This window comes from Lipotes vexillifer, unplaced genomic scaffold (genome assembly GCF_000442215.2).
Source record: "Lipotes vexillifer unplaced genomic scaffold, Lipotes_vexillifer_v1.1 scaffold1114, whole genome shotgun sequence".
Classification (NCBI taxonomy): Eukaryota; Metazoa; Chordata; class Mammalia; order Artiodactyla; family Lipotidae; genus Lipotes; species Lipotes vexillifer.
The window spans coordinates 3,530,948-3,550,321 of record NW_006779031.1 but is presented as its reverse complement, the minus strand read 5'-3'; the positions used below and the strand labels follow the sequence as shown (position 1 = coordinate 3,550,321).

Genomic DNA, 19,374 nt, shown 5'->3' with positions numbered 1-19,374 from the left:
TCTCTTGTTGCGGAGCATGGGCTCTAGGTGCACAGGCTTCAGTAGTTGTGGCACGAAGGCTCAGTAGTTGTGGCTCGAGGGCTCTAGAGCACAGGCTTCAGTAGTTGTGGCACGTGGACTCAGTAGTTGTGGCTCACGGGCTCTAGAGCGTAGGCTCAGTAGTGTGGTGCATGGGCTTAGTTGCTCCACGGCATGTGGGATCTTCCCGGACCAGGGCTCGAACTCGTGTCCTCTGCATTGGCAGGCAGATTCTTAACCACTGCGCCACCAGGGAAGTCCCTTTTAAAATTTTTGAAGAGTACAAACCTTACAGTCTGTAGGATGACCGTCAACCTGGGTCTGTCTGATGGTTCTTCATGACCAGGCTCAGGCCATGGATTCTCAACAGGAAGACCACAAAAGTGATAGCTCACATCAGTAGACACATAATGTCAACCTGACCTTTCATGGATAATGTTAACCATGATCACCAGGTCATCAGGTGTCAACTAAAATCCATTGTTCAATTAAAACCCATCATTTCAGTTTTTTTAAAGCAGTGTATATTGGCTTGCTTCATACCCACCCCCAAACTTCAGAAAAAACACTTAAAGATACCTAATTTTAAATAGTAAGTCATTTCAAACATAACTTAGTAAACCTGTACCAGTGTTTTCCTTTTGCTAAGAGCATGCCACTAAGTTAAGGGGTAATAATACTGCATTAATGGTTTAAATGTTTACTGGGGATTACCATTTAAGATCATTTATTGGGGATATTTTACAAGAAAGCTATTGAAAGGTTGAGTTTGACTGCACACCAGCAGAAACAGTTGGTGATTATATTTTCTTGTGTTTTATTCTGTACTGAGCACTACAGTATTAAAACAACTTTTATAAATTCGTTGCTAAAATATTTCAAAATGCTTAACATACAAAAATGTAAAATATTAAAATATTCTATAAGAAATAATGACTGAAATTGAATACTGTTTTCTAATTAAACAAAATACCCTAATAATAAACCTATTTGCAGGAGGTGGATTTTGTGTGTTGCAGTGACGCAAGTTGTCTTTTAGTTCAAATGTTGAGTTCAATTTAAATAATAATATTGATAATTCTTGTATGTGGTGAAGACTGCAAACCATATAGAAAATGTATAAGTAAAATTCTCCCTTCCTTTAGTACCCTCCCCCCAATTTCTAGTCTCTCACTCCAAAAGTATAACCGTTATTTTTTCTTCCAGAAAAATGTCTGCATCTACAAAATATGAATATAATTTTGTGGGGGGAATGGAATCTTGCTGTACATAACTTGTCTTACCATATACTTTTCACCTTTCTTTTTTCGCTTAATGCTATTTCATAGACATATTGTCACCTATAGATGCACATCATACCTTTTAATGGTTACGTAGTATTCCTTAGCATGGATTACCACAGTTTTATTCCCATTCTGATGGGAATTTTTGGTCGTTTCTACGTTTTTAAATTTACAAACAAAACTACAGTGACATTACGTATACCTTTGTAAGCATGGTATGAAATTGCAATTAAGATGAAAATGTGGTCTGGACAAAAGGAAATGAAGTATGGGGTGGATTTAGGGTTACAGAAAAATAGTAGCAAAAAGGTGCTATTTCTGGTGAACAGCAGTAAGCTAAAATTATTTTTTTCCTAGTCCCTTTCTGAAATGAGGTAGAATATCAGTAAATAAAAAAATGATAAAAATATCAGGCTAGATAGCATGATTCCATGAAGTTAGCAGTGAAGAAATAGAGAAAGTATAGGCAGAATAACTTTCTGTCTGTTTTAGGATTATAACCAGTAAAAAGTCAGTTAAAGTTTGGCCATGTGATTTTGTATTTTTGTTTTTAGGAAAACAAACATATCAAGTGGGGTTCTAGATGGGATTATATTTTGGAGTCCATGTCTCATACCAGCATTCAGTGGTTTAGGTAAGCACTTTATGAAATAAAGAATAAGTAGCTTCCCGGTAGGAAATGTATACAAACACACACACACATACATACATATATGTATTTTAAAAATTATTTTGTCACCAGAGATGATCTTTTTTTCCTTTTAGTTTTATTGAGATATAATTGACATACGGTACTCTATGAGTTTAAAGTATGCAGCATAATGATTTGACTTACATTGATGACCACAGTAAGTTTAGTGAACATCTATCATCTCCTATAGATACAACATTAAAGAAATAGAAAAAGATTTTTTCCTCGTGATGAAAACTCTTAGGATTTACTGTTTAACAATTTTCATACATAACGTACAGCAGTGTTAATTATATTAACCATGTTGTACATTATACCCCTAGTACTTCATCTTATAACTGCAAGTTTGTACCTTTTGACCACCTTCATCCAGTTCCCCCTGCCCCCACCCCCATCCGAGATGATCTTGAGTGACATTTTTTCTTCTCTGTGGCTAATTTCCCTTCTTCTTCCTCTCCCCCACCTCTCCACATATGCAAAGAGAAAGGAAAATCTGTTTTAAATACACTAATGTTTATGCTGAAGGGAAGGAGAAGGCTGAGATGTCCTAGAGATAAGATGTCTGCACGTAAAGAGTAGTTCATGCTGGGAAGTAGGCAGGATAGGGCTGTGGCGGTGGACACTGTGCAAAAGATGGAATGAAGACAGGAGAGACGCTTTCATTTGTGGGGTCAAAGTCTGAGCAAGCTAGAGTGTAAGAGAAAGCAGTAACCAGCTGGGGTGGAGGAAAGTCAGGATGTCATGAAAGACTGGGAAGAGAGCAGAGAAAGATGAAAAGATTAAGTATGAGAAACCAAAACATGGCAAGTGGTCAAGGCAGGTCATATAGACGAAAGGACTGTGTTGAGATAATGTCTGTGAGTGGAGGTGGGTTCGTTCTCCACGTATTCTTTTTCATCCCTATTAGGGTGCCAAGCACTAGGAAGGGCTCTCAGACATGGCGGTGCATAAGGCCAACAGGCTTCTGCTCGCAGGAAGCTTATATTCTAGTGGATTCAGAGTGAAGGGACTTGATTCCTCAGGAATCTTCAACAGGACAGACCACAGAGTTAGGAGTCCTTCATGACTGTGGAAGGAGTAGTTTCAACATGAAATCGAAGGATGGACCAACTGAGAACGTGATGATTGGGGCTGTCATAAAGCGCTGACAACGAGAGTAGGATCTTCAGTTAGTAACTTAGGAGACTGATCAGAGAAGCCGACGAGAAATAGGTGAACCTGTGTATGTAGTATTTTTTTCCCGTTATCCTCATATCCTATAATAAACTAGTTTTGGATGGAAGAAGACTATAAAGGTAAAGATGAAAGTAAGGAAAGGTGTGATTCTATGAGTATGGTCTTGTGAGGTGATGATTTTCCTTATGTGCCATTGCCTTTATTTAAAAAACTTTTATTTTATTGAAGTGTAGTTGATTTACAGTGCTATTGCCTTTAAAGTGAGAATAGCACCCCCTTCTCCTCCTGTTTCTATCCTTATTCTTCCTTCTCCTCTACCTCCTTTTCCTCCTCATTATTATTATCATATTGTAGCTTTTCTAGAAAATCTTCTGTTTGAGCAATAGTCCAGGTCCCATTTTGTCACACCACCCAGAACTCTCTTCAGATAAACTTTATTTACTTATTATTTCTTTAAAGATTTACTTATTTATTTAATTTATTATTGGCTGCATTGTGTCTTGGTTGAGGCACGTGGGATCTTCATTGAGGCATGCGAGATCTTTTGCTGTGGTCTTCTGTCTAGTTGCGGAGTGCGGGTTTTCTCTTCTTTAGTTGTGGTGCATGGGCTCCAGAGTGCGTAGGCTCTGTAGTTTGCAGCACACAGGCTCTCTAGTTGAGGTGCACGAGCTCAATAGTTGTGGTGTGTGGGCTTAGTTGCTCCACGACATGTGGGATCTTAGTTCCCTGACCAGGGATGGAACCTGTATCCCCTGCATTGTAAGGTGGATTCTTTACCACTGGACCACCAGGGAAGTCCCTGGATAAAATTTATTTAAATGCTTTCTTTAAAGGGGTTGTGAAATCGAAGGGCGTCCAGGTAGATTGTGGGGCTAATCTCTAGTAGTATTAATATTTATAATGTAACAATAAATGTACTTTAGTTTCTGTCTCAAGCTAATTTACTTATGACATTTAACAGACATTTTAGACATTATCTTAATGGCATTTTTCTAAAACAGTGCTGGCCTTTTCATAGATTCTGGTGAAACATTTTTGATGTGTCTGGATTTGTCTGGGCGGTGGAATGGCAGAAAGTCTTGATTTTGATTTGGGCATAGATTTTAAGATTCAGTTTTGGAAACAGTATGTAAGAGCTGGTAGGTAAGTGGTCCGTGAGGTCTTTACCCCGAATCTTGGTAAAGACTTGCTAAAGTTAAAAGCCTTGGTCCATCAGCTAAGAAGTCAGTCAGTCAGTCATCAATTCAACATTGATTCCTGAACTTCCATTCTCAGTTTCATGTTCTGGAACTATGTCTGTGTTCCTGATCTTATTCATTTCCCCTTGTTTCTTTTTGGGAATGTACTCTTACAAAGTTCTAAAATAACCTTAAGAATAGTGTTGCTTCTACTGATTTATTTGTAATGCACTTTTGTGATAGAGCTTTTTTTTGGCTGTACGTGGGCCTCTCACTGTTGTGGCCTCTCCCGTTGTGGAGCACAGGCTCCGGACGCGCAGGCTTAGCGGCCGTGGCTCACGGGCTCAGCCGCTCTGAGGAATGTGGGATCTTCCTGGACCGGGGCACGAACCCGTGTCCCCTGCATCGGCAGGCGGACTCTCAACCACTGCACTACCAGGGAAGCCCTGATAGACTTTTGTTTCAAAAAAAAATTATTTATTTGTTTTTGGCTGTGTTGGGTCTTCGTTGCTGTTCGCGGGCTTTCTCTAGTTGCGGCGAGCAGGGGCTACTCTTTGTTGCGGTGCGCAGGCTTCTCATTGCGGTGGCTTCTCTTGTTGCGGAGCACGGGCTCTAGGCACACGGGCGTCAGTAGTTGTGACTCACGGGCTCTAGAGCACAGGCTCAGTAGTTGTGGTGCATGGGCTTAGTTGCTCCGTGGCATGTGGGAATCTTCCCGGACCAGGGCTCGAACTGGAGTCTCCTGCATTGGCAGGCGGATTCTTAACCACTGCGCCACCAGGGAAGCCCCTTGTGATTGATAGAGCTTTAAGTTCATTTAATATATTGATGTATTCAGCCTTTGATCCACATTTAACCTTAGAAAACTGATCGACATAATGATAATTTGAATGTCTTTCTTCTACGTGTGCACACATTTTCTTTTCAGTATTCAAATAAGAAACTTGAGATTTAACTTCTCTTTTTCCTTCTTTATGTTTTCTAGTATTATGAATTCCATTGTTATTGCTGTCTTCTTATCTAGAATGGTGGCTATGATCATATTAAGGACTCTCCATAAAGATATTATCAGATATAATTAGATGAGTTTTCCTATAAGTAAAAATGCACATATTTGATTCAGCAAATATTTGAGTGCCTGCTTTGCCCAGTTCTCAATGTTATATTTCTACTTAGAGTATAACACCTTGAATACAATGCATTTTGATGTCTAGTAATTTTGCATATTATGCTGAATCAAAGTACAGAGTGTTGTGTTGATTCTTAAAAAGTACAGGTAAGTTTATTAGAGAGTTATTTGCTATCAACTCTTTGGTTATATTCCTTTTCATGTTTCTGACCTTTCAAAATATCATTATTTAAGATTTTCATTAATTTGCAGCATGAGATAAGTATATGAAACACTGCAAAATACTACAATTTAGGGTAAATTTAGTTTTATCAATTTATACTGTTTTGACTCTTGTAATGATTTGTGTATCGATGAACTTTTAATTTCTATAGAATTGGTTGAATCTTTTTTTAAAAATTTATTTATTTATTTTTGGCTGCGTTGGTCTTTGTTGCTGTGTGCGGGCTTCCTCTAGTTGTGGTGAGTGGGGGCTACTCTTTGTTGCGGTGCGTGGGCTTCTCACTGCGGTGGCTTCTCTTGTTGTGCAGCACGGGCTCTAGACGCGCAGGCTTCAGTAGTTGTGGCACACGGGCTTAGTTGCTCCGCAGCATGTGGGATCTTCCCGGACCAGGGATTGAACCCTTGTCCCCTGCATTGACAGGCGGATTCTTAACCACTGTGCCACCAGGAAGTCCCTTGGTTGAATCTTTTATGTATGTTCAATCGTGTTGCTTTCTTCATGAAAATCAAGCCAGTTGTGTCCTTTATATAATTAACACACTCCCTCCAATGCAAAACTTAAAGTAAGGGAATAGCTCATTTGTATGGCAGGGTCCCATACCTGCCAGAGACCTACTGTATCCAAAATGAGCCATTGGTTTCCAGCTAGTCTGTCTCTAGAGGAAAATTCATTTTTCTCTAACCTTCAGAGCTCTTGTAACTTTCTGTCCTAGTAAGTCCCGTGTTTATTAAAGACTTTCTCATATGCAGGAAGATGCCCAGAAGGAATTTGGTTGGAAGCTGGTTCATGGGGATGTATTCAGACCTCCAAGGAGTGGAATGTTGCTGTCAGTTTTCCTGGGTCAAGAACACAAGTTTTTATTATGACATTTATTACTTTATGTGAGTAATCTCAGATCAATATGTGTCTTCTTCAACATTCTTAGTGAGCTGCTAACATATGTTAAACTTTGATTCATGTGTACAAAAGAACTTTGAAAATTCTACCCTAAAGTTTAAGGAAATGTGTGTTTTATAGTACTTATATTTCTTTCTTCTCAAATTAAGGATATGAGTCTGAATATGTTCCTATATCAAGGAACTTTCATAGCTTCTTCAGTTTTGAGTAATTTATTGTAATGTCCAATACACTTGTTCCTTGCTTTGCAAGGTAGATGCGTTCTTGAAAATCAGCATGTGGGTAGAATCATATTTTAAATGAACTCAGGGAGTTATAATTCAAAGACTAGCATTTTGAAATGCTATGGCAGGCCTGAGTGCTGGTCTTTAAATGTTTTCTTTTTTTTTTGTGGTCTTTAAATGTATAAGTGCAATGGCATCGTTAGTAGGCTTACAGTGGCTGAGGAACTCTGGCTGCCTTCATTTATCAGCTAAAAATGGAGTTTGTCAGTTTTTGATAACCAGAGTGCTGATTTTCACAAACAAAGCTGCTGTAAATAAATGGCTTATTAGCTGTTTCAGATGTCAGTGATAATTTCAAAATTTAGCTCTTAAGGTTATATTTTCCTGAGACCAAGTCTCACTTTGATTTTTTCCCGCTTACCTTGAATAAAAGGAAACAGAAGGAAATTTTTGTGGGAAAAATGATTTGCTGTTTATGCAGTGACTACTGGAGTAGGGAAGGGGAAGATCTTTGTTTAATTTTGATTTAAACAGTGAGATTAAAGGCTAAATTGAAAACATATCATTTGCCTTGTATGGAAAATCAGACTTTTTCATTAAGAAAAAATTGTCAAAAAAATTAGCTAAGAGAATAACATCAGAGAATTTCCTTGTATGCTGTTTCATAAAAAATATCTTCATAAGGTTGTCTTTATTATAAAGTCCTATGTGCTTTTGAGGCCATTATTGTCACTGGTTTGATATTTCTCTTTTGTGCCTTTAGTTCTCGCCTGTCTTGGTTTCCTTTTCCCTGTCAATCGAGGTGCTTTAATGACCAGTGCTATTCTGTTATGGGTCCTTCTGGGAACCTCTGCTGGATACGTATCTGCTAAGATGTATATGAGTAAGCATTGCAACTGTTATTATTCCAGTAAGTTGGTGTGTTAAATGTAGAAATTAAAAAGCTGTAAAATTAAAAATTCAGAAATTGCATGGGGAATTTTAGCTGACCTAGCAAAATGTAGTTGTGTGTTAGTTACTATAAAGTATTTGTAAAGTGGACTAAATCCACTTGCTCCAGTAACTCTTCTGTCCTTTACTTCCTCAGCATTTAGAGGTATTAAGTGGAAGACAAATTTTTTGCTGACGGCACTACTGTGTCCTGGGTTAGTATCTCACATTCTCTTTTCTCTACGCAATTATACTCTTTCTTATACTTTTTTTTTAAATAACTTTATTTATTTATTTATTTATTTATTTCTTATTTTTGGCTGAGTTGGGTCTTCATTGCTACACACAGGCTTTCTCTAGTTGCGGTGAGTGGGAGCTACTCTTTGTTGCGGTGCATGGGCTTCTCATTGCGGTGGCTTCTCTTATTGCTGAGCGTGGGCTCTATGCATGTGGGCTTCAGTAGTTGTGGCACACGGGCTTCAGTAGTTGTGGCTCGTGAGCTCTAGAGAACAGGCTCCATACTTGTGGCACACGGGCTTCGTTGCTCCACAGCATGTGGGATCTTCCTGGACCAGGGCTCGAATCCATGTCCCCTGCATTGGCAGGCAGATTCTTAACCACTGTGCCACCAGGGAAGCCCCTTTCTTATACTTTATCTTGGAAAAATCATTTTACACGATAATGAAGAGTAGAAAGGAGTTGAATGACGACTGTGTTTTCTGTGGCTGCAGCATTCTTTTTCTGGTGTATCTGCATTCTTTTCATCTTTCTGCACATCTTAACCCCTAGTACAAAGAGATGGCAATGGTGCTGTGGTATTCCATTTTGATCTTTGTTTTTGAAGCAGGTTTCATAAATGCTCATCTCAGTTATGCATCTTGCCTTATATATCATGTTAGAGTGGCAATTTATACACTACATTGTGTTATTCTCTTCGTCCTTGCCTTCAGTGATTATTTCTTCATGTCTCATCTAGTTACTGCAGTGTCATTAGTGACTACAGTCCCCAGGCACAGTCATGGTCAGAGTGGGAGTCGGGGTGGTGCTGCACAGTTGCCATAATGGGAGCTCATCCAGTCCCCTAATTATAGAGATGTGGAATCAGCGTGTTCAAGGTCACACAAGAAGTCAGTCATGAAGCCCAGGCTGTATATAACCGAATGCACCCCTTACATCCCGTCCAGTGCTCTTCCCATAATACCTCACTGATAAGGTGCTGACTTGCTTAAGGTTTTATCTCCAAATTCTTTAATATGTTTTTTCTTAGTCAGCTTGGGCTGCCATAACAAAATACATAGACTGAGTGGCTTAAACAACAGACATTTATTTTCTCACGGTTCTGGAGACTGGGAAGCCCAAGATCAGGGCATCAACAGGGTCGGGTCCTGGTGAGTGCTCTCTTCCTGGTTGCTGCTAGCTGCCTTCTTGCTGTGTCCTCACATGGCAAGGGAAAAGAGAGAGAGAGAGAGAGAGAGAGAGAGAGAGCGAACTCTTTGGTGTCTCTCCTTATAAGGGCACTGATGCCATCATGAAGACCGCACCCTCATGACCTCATCTAAACCTTATCACTCCCTAAAAGCCCCATTTCCAAATACTGTCACATTAGGGGTTAGGGTTTCAACATATGAATTTTGGGGGACACAATTCAGTCCATAGCAAGTTCCGTTAAAAAAAAATTCTTTCCTTGATATGTTCTGAAGGGCAAGTTTTTTTTTTTTTTAAGGAAAAAGTAGTGGATTATATCTTAACTGTTATGTGGTACTTTAATTTTCTTTTGTTGTAAAATTCCCATGTCCTTGATGCTAGAGTGTGTCACAATAGTGGAAGTCCTATAATGAAACTTATACATAGTAAATTCAGTTATATTATATACTAATTAGTGACAAAATGAGAACAAATGCTCTTTGACTGAGTATAATGCCATAAACAGTTCAATGCAGTAATAGATGATATATTCAGTAGGCTCATAATCTTTTATCTATATGTGGCTTGTTTTCTCCTAAACTCCAGGGAAAAAGGTAATATCATTGAAAAGATTGAACATTATAAGTTTGCACATCAAATACATGTACCGCAGTTTTTGACTTATTTAAAATAAGGACAATGCGCTCCCCTCCCCCATACCACCTTGAATAAAGCCATCTGCTTTTTCTATAACTCTTTTCAAGGGAACTAGAATGGGTGGTCTTTCCTGAGGTGAATGCTTTAATATATTTATGTAAGAAAGCAATGTCCTTGACAATATTTCAGATATTTGTTGCTTCAAGTTCAAGACTCAGATGAATCTGAAATTGAATAACTTTGGCAACAAAGTGCCATTGTGCTAAAGTCATTATACTGGATTGTCATGCAAGGGATATTGCAAGTAAGAACTAGTCAATAAACCATGTACTATTCTCTTCATTATTTAGTTACTCATTCAACATATTTATTGTGTTTTTAAAAAATTTTGTCTTGTTTTTGTTTTTTACTATATTTAATGCATTATGCTAGGCACTGTAGAGGAAATAAATGTAAATCTCCCCTGAAACTGCCTTTGTGGCTTCAGATGAATAATAATGGCCCATTTTTCATCAGACAGATGTTCCATCTTATTGTAAAAAGAAGTTATGTCATTGAAATAGAAAATGTAAAAGAATTAGAATATGCTGTGTCACTAAGCTTGATTAGCTAAACTGAACAATTAATGTCTGAAAAGCATTAGCATTTGCAATGTACTATGAGCTGTTTTTATCATGTTTTCTATGGGATCAATTTTGAAGAATGTTTTACACAGAAAAATTTAAAAATTAGAGTAGGAATCCATAATAACGTGGCTCAGGGTTACATGGGCTATGAAATGATGCAGGGGCAAACCACTTTTGTGAAAATAAATTTGTTTTTAAATTTGAAAAGCAACTGTTAACAGTGGTTGTCTCCTGGGTGGCTGGGGGACAAGAGTGAGAAGGAGACTATTTTATACTTATTTTTCACTGTTTCTCTGTTTCTTTTTACTTTTCACATTGTGTACCATATGCATGCATTACCTATTTTTAAATAATTTAATTATAAACAACAATAACAACAACTCATAACCATATTTTGAAGTGGAGAGGTAGCATTAGAGGCTACCGGCATAGGCTTTAGAGTCAGACACACACACACACACACACGCACGCACGCACGCACGCACCCTATGCTCTACACACATAGGGGTCCATTTCCCAATTCTGCCCCTTTCTAATTAATGAGGCCTTGAATAGATTGTGAATAATGCTGCAATGAACATGGGAGTGCAGCTATCCCTTTGAGATAGCTGTTTTCATTTCCTTTATATATATACCCAGAAGTGGGATGGCTGGACCATATGGTAATTCTATTTAAAAAATTTTGGTGAACCTCCATACTGTTTTCCTTAGTGCCTGTACCAATTGAGATTCCCACCAAGAGTGCACGAGGGTTCCTTTTTTTCCACATCCTCGTCAACACTTCTTATCTCTTGTGTTTTTGGTGATAGCCATTCTGACAGGTGTGAGGTGATATCTCACTGTGGTTTTGATTTGCATTTCCCTGATGATTAGTGATGTTGAGCATCTTTTCATGTGTCTGTTGGCCATCTGTATGTCTTCTTTGGAAAAGTGTGTATTCAGGTCCTCTGCCCATTTGTCAACCAGATTGTTTTTTCGCTATTGAGTTGTGTGAGTTCTTTATATACTTTGGATGTTAACTCCTTATCACATATATGATTTGCAAACATTTTCTCACATTCTGTAAGTTGTCTTTCCATTTTATTGATTGTTTCTTTTGCTGTACAGAAGGTTTTTAGTTAGATGTAGTTCTGCTTCTTAAGTTTTGCTTTTGTTGCTTGTGCTTTTGGTGTCATATCCAAAAAATTGTGTGAAGACCAATGTCAAGGAGTTTTGACCCTATGTTTTCTTCTAGGAGTTTATGGTTTCAGGTCTTATGTTTAAGTCTTTAATCCATTTTGAGTTAATTTTTGTGAGTGGTATAAGATAGGGATCCAATTTTATTCTTCTGAATGTGGTTATTCAGTTTCTTAACATCACTTATCAATTTCTTGGCTCCCTTGTCAAATACTAGTTGACAGTATATGCAGGGATTTATTTCTGGGCTCTTGATCCTGTTCTAATAGCCTGTGTGTCTATTTTTATATCAGTACCATACTATTTTGATTACCATAGCTTTGTAGTATAGTTTGAAATCAGGAAATATGATGCCTCCAGTTTTATTCTTCTCTCTCAAGATTGCTTTGGCTATTCGGGGCCTTTTGTAGTTCCATACAAATTTTACGGTTGCTCTTTCTATCTCTGTGAAAAATGCCATTGGAATTTTTCAGCTGCTAATCTACTAATCTAATTTCTGTCCCTATGGACTTGCCTCTTCTGGACATTTCATATAAATGGAATCATAAAAAGTGTGGCCTCTTGTGTCTGACTTCTTTCACTTAGCATAATGTTTTCAGAGTTCATCCATGTTATAGCATGTATCACTACTTCATTCCTTTTATGATTGAACAGTATTCCATTGTATCAATATACCACTTTTTGTTTACCCATTCATAAGTTGATGGTCATTTGTGCTGTTTTTACCTTTTGGATAATATGAAGTGTTGCTATGAACATTTGTATGTGATGTTTTGAGTGAAAATATGCTTCCAATTCTACTGTGTAGATACTGGGTTTATACCTGGGAGTAGAATTACTGGGTCATATGGTCACTGTGCTTACTATTTTGAGAGACTGCCAGCCTATTTTCAAAAGTTGTTGTACCATTTTACATTCCCACCAGCAATGTATGAGGGCTCCAATTTCTCTACACCCTCGTCAACACTTGTTACTGTTTTTGCTTATAGCCATCCTAATTATTATGAAGTGATCTTTCATTGTAGTTTTAATTTACACTTTTTGATGACTAATGATATTGAGCATCTTTTCATGTGCTTATTGGTCATTTGCATATCTTCTTTAGAAATATGTCTATTCAGATCCTTTGCCCGTTTTTAAATTGGATTATTTTTCTTTTAATTGTTGAATTGTAAGAGTTCTGTATATATTTTGGTTACTAGTTGCTTATCAGGTATATGATTTGTAAATATTTTCTTCGATTCTGTGAATTGTCATCTCAATTTCTTGATAGTGTTCTTTGAAGTGCAAAACTTTAAAATTTTGATGACATTCACTTTATTTACTTTTTCTTTGGTTGCTTGTGCTTTAGGTGTCATATTTAAGAAGCCTAATCCAAGGTCATTAAAATTTATGCTTGGGCTTACCTGGTGGTGCAGTGGTTGAGAGTCTGCCTGCTGATGCAGGGGACACGGGTTCGTGCCCCAGTCCGGGAAGATCCCACATGCCGTGGAGTGGCTGGGCCCGTGAGCCATGGCCGCTAAGCCTGCGCGTCTGGAGCCTGTGCTCTGCAACGGGAGAGGCCACAACAGTGAGAGGCCTGCATACCGCAAAAAAAGAAAAAAAAATTTATGCTTATGTTTTCTTATAAAACTCTTCTAGTTTTACATCTTAAATATAGGTCTTTGATCCATTTTGAGTTAACTTTTGTATATGCGTGAGGTAGGGATCTAACTTCATTCTTTTGTACACGGATACCCAGTTGTCCTGACATTATTTGTTGAAAAGACTCTTCTGCTCCAATTGATTTGTTTTGATTCCCTTATTGAAAATGAAGTGTCCATAGGTCTGTGGGCTTATTTCTGAACTTTCACTCCTGTTCCATTAGTCTATATGTCTATCCTTAGACCAGTACCCATAGTCTTTTTTCCTTTTTTTTGGGGGGGGGTACGTGGGCCTCTCACCGCCGTGGCCTTTCCCGCCACGAAGCACAGGCTCTGGACGCACAGGCTCAGCGGCCATGGCTCACGGGCCCAGCCGCTCCACGGCACGTGGGATCCTCCTGGACCGGGGCACGAACCCGTGTTCCCTGTATTGGCAGGCGGACTCCCAACCACTGTGCCACCAGGGAAGCCCCTTTTTTCCTTTTTTTATAAGTTTGTTGCTCCTTTTTGTGTATTTGTAATCTCTGAGATTATCTCTAATCTATTTATTTATTTTTGGCTGTGTTGGGTCTTAGTTGTGGCATGCAGGGTCTTTTGTTGTGGTATGCAGGCTCTTCATTGTGGTGCATGGGCTTCTCTCTAGTTGTGGCACATGGGCTCCAGAGTGCATGGGCTCTGTAGTTGTGGCATGTGGGCTCTGTAGTTGTGGCACACGGGCTCAGTTGTTGCGGCACATAGGCATAGATCCCACGGCATGTGGGATCTTAGTCCCCCAACCAGCGATCGAACCCACATCCCCTGCATTGGAAGGTGGATTCTTAACCACTGGACCATCAGGGAATCCCACCCATAGTCTTGATTTTAGTCTGTGGCTTTTAATAAATTTTGAAATTAGGAAGTGGGAGTCCTCCAGCTTTGTTCTTTTTCAAGATTATTTTGGCTGTTCTGGAACTTTGCATTTCCATATGAGTTTTAGGAAGGGCTTTTCAATTTCTTCAAAAAGCTGACTGGGATTTTGATAAGATTGCATGGAATCTGTAGATCAATTTGGGGGATATTGCCATCTTGACAATATTAAGTCTTCCAATTCATGAATACAGGATGTCTTTCCATTTATTCGGTCTTCTTTAATTCCTTTCAATTACATTATACTTTGGGTGATTTCAGAACTGTTAAATTTATTGAGACTTGTGTTATGGACTAACATATGGTCTGTCCTGGAGAACGTTCCATGTACACTTGAAAAGAATGTGTATTCTGCTGTCAATGGGTGGAGTGCTCTATAGATGTCTGTTATGTCTAGGAGGTTTACAGTGTTGTTAAAGTTTTTCATTTTCTTGTCGATCTTCTGTCTAGTTGTTTTATCCATTATTGAAAGTGTTTATTCAAGTCTCCAGCTATCATTGTTGAATTGTCTGTTTCTTCCTTCAGTTCTGTCAGTTTTTGCTTCATATATTTTTGGGGCTCTGCTGTTAGGTACATATATGTTTACAATTGTTATATATTCTTGATAGATTGATACTTTTATTGTTATAAAAGTCCTTCTTTACCTCTCATAATGCTTTTTGTCTTAAAGTCAAATATATTTTGTCTGTAAGAAGTATAGCCACTCTAGCTCTCTTTTGGTTACTGTTTGCATGATATATCTGTATACAGTTGACCCTAGAACAACATGGGGGCTAGGGGCCCTGACCACCTACACAGTCAAAAATCTGTGTATAACATTAGAGTCAGCCCTCTCTATCCACAATTCTGCATCCACGGATTCAACCAATAGCAGATTGTATAGCACTGTAGTATGTATTTATTGGAAAAAAATCCATGTATGAGTGGACCCATGCAGTTCAAACCTTTTGTTCAAGTGTCAACCGTATGTAAAATCCTTTTACTTTCAATCTGTTTGTGTCTCTGAATCAAAATTGTGTCTCTTGTAGACATCATATATTTATTTGGATCATTTTTTGGGGGTTCCTTTTGCCAACCTGTGCCTTTTAATTGGAATATTTCATCATGTACATTTAATGAAATTATTGATAAGGTAGGATTTACATCTGATATATTGCTATTTTCTTTCTATAAATTTTAGGTCTTTTTTGTCCCTTCATTACTGCCCTCTATTGTGTTAATTAGATATTTTTAGTGTACTATTTTTATTCCCTTGTCCTTTCTTTTACTATTATTTTGAGCTTGTTTTTAGTGGTTACGTTATGGGTTACAATTAATGTCTCAATTTATAGCAATCTAGTTCAGATTAGTACCAACTGAATTTCAATATTATTAAAAATATTATATGCTCGTATATAGCTCCTTTCCCTCCTCCCTCCTTTATGCTGTTATTGTCATACAAATTACATCTTAATGCTTTGTATGCTCATCAACACAGATTTATAATTACTGCATTATGCAGCTGTCTTTTAAATTTGATAGCCAAAAAAGGAGTTTTAAATAATATTTACTAATATTATTTACTAATATTATTACCTTTCTAATCTTAGGCTTCTTCATCTGCAGTATGGAAATAATAGTATTATCTACTTCATATAGTTGTTATGAAGATTAAGTGGGATAATGTATTAAAGCATTTGGAACAGTGCCTAGCACATAATAAGTGCTTAATAAATGGTAGCTGTGGTTATTAGCTACTGTTTTCTTCTATTATCATGCCTTTGCTCAAGCTATTCCATCTATTTGTAATCCCTTCGTTGCAATTTTCCAATGACAAATTTCTGTTCATTCTTTAATTTCTAGCTCAAATACTACCACTTTCATGTTTAGAAATTGTACAATGTCTATTACCATTATTACAACACTTACAACAGTATTTCTTAGATTGGAGTTATTTGTGATATGTCTTATCTCTCATTTTACATTCCAAGACTCATGAGGGTCAGTACTATGTCTTACTCATTTCTGTATCTTTCACAGTGTGTAGCCCAGTGCCTTATATGAAGTATGAGTGCTTATAGAGAGTAAGTGCTCAGTAAATGACTGAATCATGAATAATTTAAAATGCAAGACATATTCAGTTTCCTAGTTCTGTTACTAGAACTGAATGCAGTTTAAAAGCAATAAACCAGGCATGATACAAAGAACATGTTTCCCTCAAGAGGTTTAGAGGCTCTCTTAGGTACATGAGAGAGAGAATCATAAGGTACTGGGATTCTTATTTCTTAGAATGTGATAGGTTACCAGAGAATTTCAGTGCCTCGTGGTATATACATGGACAGTGAAAAAATGGATTTGATATTGAGCTGCATGAGTTGCTTGTATGTTTTGAAGATTAATCCTTTGTCAGTTGCTTCATTTGCAAATATCTTCTCCCATTCTGAGGGTTGTCTTTTGGTCTTGTTTATGGTTTCCTTTGCTGTGCAAAAGATTTTAAGTTTCATTAGGTCCCATTTGTTTATTTTTGTTTTTATTTCCATTTCTCTAGGAGGTGGGTCAAAAAGGATATTGCTGTGATTTATGTCATAGAGTGTTCTGCCTAATTTTCCTCTAAGAGTTTGATGGTGTCTGGCCTTACATTTAGGTGTTTAATCCATTTTGAGTTTATTTTTGTGTATGGTGTTAGGGAGTGTTCTAATTTCATTCTTTTACATGTAGCTGTCCAGTTTTCCCAGCACCAAGGCTGTCCTTTCTCCACTGTATATTCCTGCCACCTTTATCAAAGATAAGGTGACCATATGTGCATGGGTTTATCTCTGGGCTTTCTATCCTATTCCATTGATCTATCTTTCTGTTTTTGTGCCAGTACCATACTGTCTTGATTACTGTAGCTTTGTAGTATAGTCTGAAGTCAGGCAGCCTGATTCCTCCAGCTCCATTTTTTGTTCTCAAGATTGCTTTGGCTATTCGGGGTCTTTTGTGTTTCCATACAAATTGTGAAATTTTTTGTTCTAGTTCTGTGAAAAATGCCAGTGGTAGTTTGATAGGGATTGCATTGAATCTATAGATTGCTTTGGGTAGTAGAGTCATTTTCACAATGTTGATTCTTCCAATCCAAGAACATGGTATATCTCTCCATCTGTTTGTATCATCTTTAATTTCTTTCATCAGTGTCTTATAATTTTCTGCATACAGGTCTTTTGTCTCCTTAGGTAGGTTTATTCCTAGATATTTTATTCTTTTTGTTGCAATGGTAAATGGGAGTGTTTTCTTGATTTCACTTTCAGATTTTTCATCATTAGTGTATAGGAATGCCAGAGATTTCTGTGCATTAATTTTGTATCCTGCTACTTTACCAAATTCATTGATTAGCTCTAGTAGTTTTCTGGTAGCATCTTTAGGATTCTCTATGTATAGTATCATGTCATCTGCACACAGTGACAGCTTTACTTATTCTTTTCCAATTTGGATTCCTTTTATTTCCTTTTCTTCTCTGATTGCTGTGGCTAAAACTTCCAAAACTATGTTGAATAAGAGTGGTGAGAGTTGGCAACCTTGTCTTGTTCCTGAACCCAATCCAAAAATGGGCAGAAGACCTAAATAGACATTTCTCCAGAGAAGATATGCAGATTGCCAACAAACACATGGAAGAATGCTCAACATCATTAATCATCAGAGAAATGCAAATCAAAACTACAATGAGATATCATCTCACACTGGTCAGAATGGCCATCATCAAAAAATTTACAAACAATACATGCTGGAGAGGGTGTGGATAAAAGGGAACCCTCTTGCACTGTTGGTGGGAATGTAAACTGATACAGCCACTATGGCAAACAGTATGGAGGTTCCTTAAAAAACTAAAAATAAAACTACCATGTGACCCAGCAATCCCACTACTGGGCATATACCCTGAGAAAACCATAATTCAAAAAGAGTCATGTACCAAAATATTTATTGCAGCTCTACTTACAATAGCCATGACATGGAAGCAACCTAAGTGTCCATCGACAGATGAATGGATAAAGAAGATGTGGCACATATATACAATGGAATATTACTCAGCCATAAAAAGGAACGAAACTGAGTTTTTTTTAGTGAGGTGGATGGACCTAGAGACTGTCATACAGAGTGAAGTAAGTCAGAAAGAGAAGAAGAAATACCGTATGCTAACACCTATATATGGAATCCAAAAAAATAGAAAAAAAATGGTCAGAAGAACCTAGGGGCAAGACGGGAATAAATATGCAGACCTACTAGAGAATGGACTTGAGGACATGGGGCGGGGGAAGAGTGAGCTGGGACAAAGTGAGAGAGTGGCATGGACATATATACACTACCAAACGTAAAATAGATAGCTAGAGGGGTGGGATTGGGAGGGTGGGAGGGAGGGAGATGCAAGAGGGAAGAGATATGGGGACATATGTATATATGTAACTGATTCACTTTGTTATAAAGCAGAAACTAACACACCATTGTAAAGCAATTATACTCCTATAAATATGTTAAAAAATGGATTTGAATTTAAATGGAGAAGTAGTTAAACTAATGAACCTATGCTTCCTAAGAGAAATTGAAGAAAGTAAAATTATTTATTTATTTATTTATTTATTTATTTTTGCGGTACGCGGGCCTCTCACTGATGAGGCCTCTCCCGCTGTGGAGCACAGGCTCCAGACGTGCAGGCTCAGCGGCCATGGCTCACTGGCCCAGCCGCTCCGTGGCATGTGGGATCTTTCCGAACCAGGGCACAAATCCGTGTCCCCTGCATTGGCAGACGGGCTCAACCACTGCGCCACCAGGGAAGCCCTATTTAATTGTTTTTTAAAATAAATTTATCTATTTATTTTTGGCTGCATTTGGTCTTTGTTGCTCCACGTGGGCTTTCTTCCTAGTTGTGGCGAGTGTGGACTACTCTTTGTTGCGGTGCACGGGCTTCTCATTGCGGTGGCTTCTCTTTGTGCAGAGCATGGGCTCTAGGCGTGCAGTCTTCAGTAGTTGTGGCATGTTGACTCAGTAGTTGTGGCTCGTGTGCTCTAGAGCACAGGCTCAGTAGTTGTGGCACATGGGCTTAGTTGCTCTGCGGCATGTGGGATCTTCCTGGAGCAGGGTTCAAACCCATGTCCTCTGCACTGGCAGGTGGATTCTTAACCACTGCGCCACCAGGGAAGTCCCTAAAATTATTAAATTATGCCCTTTTCCTTCATGTAACCCCTAAAGCAGTAGGTAGAAAA

The 19,374-nt window shown here is 38.2% G+C and overlaps 1 protein-coding gene across 1 annotated transcript in view; it reads left to right on the top strand.

Annotated features, from left to right (window-relative positions):
• Positions 1-19,374, top strand: part of LOC103072561 (transmembrane 9 superfamily member 2-like) — an 86,382-nt gene that overhangs the window by 53,761 nt on the left and 13,247 nt on the right. Inside the window, 6 exon segments of the mRNA XM_082930935.1 lie at positions 1,856-1,935; positions 5,332-5,425; positions 6,445-6,541; positions 6,544-6,579; positions 7,583-7,702; positions 7,907-7,964. Of these exon segments, the coding sequence (XP_082787061.1) occupies positions 1,856-1,935; positions 5,332-5,425; positions 6,445-6,541; positions 6,544-6,579; positions 7,583-7,702; positions 7,907-7,964 (485 nt within the window).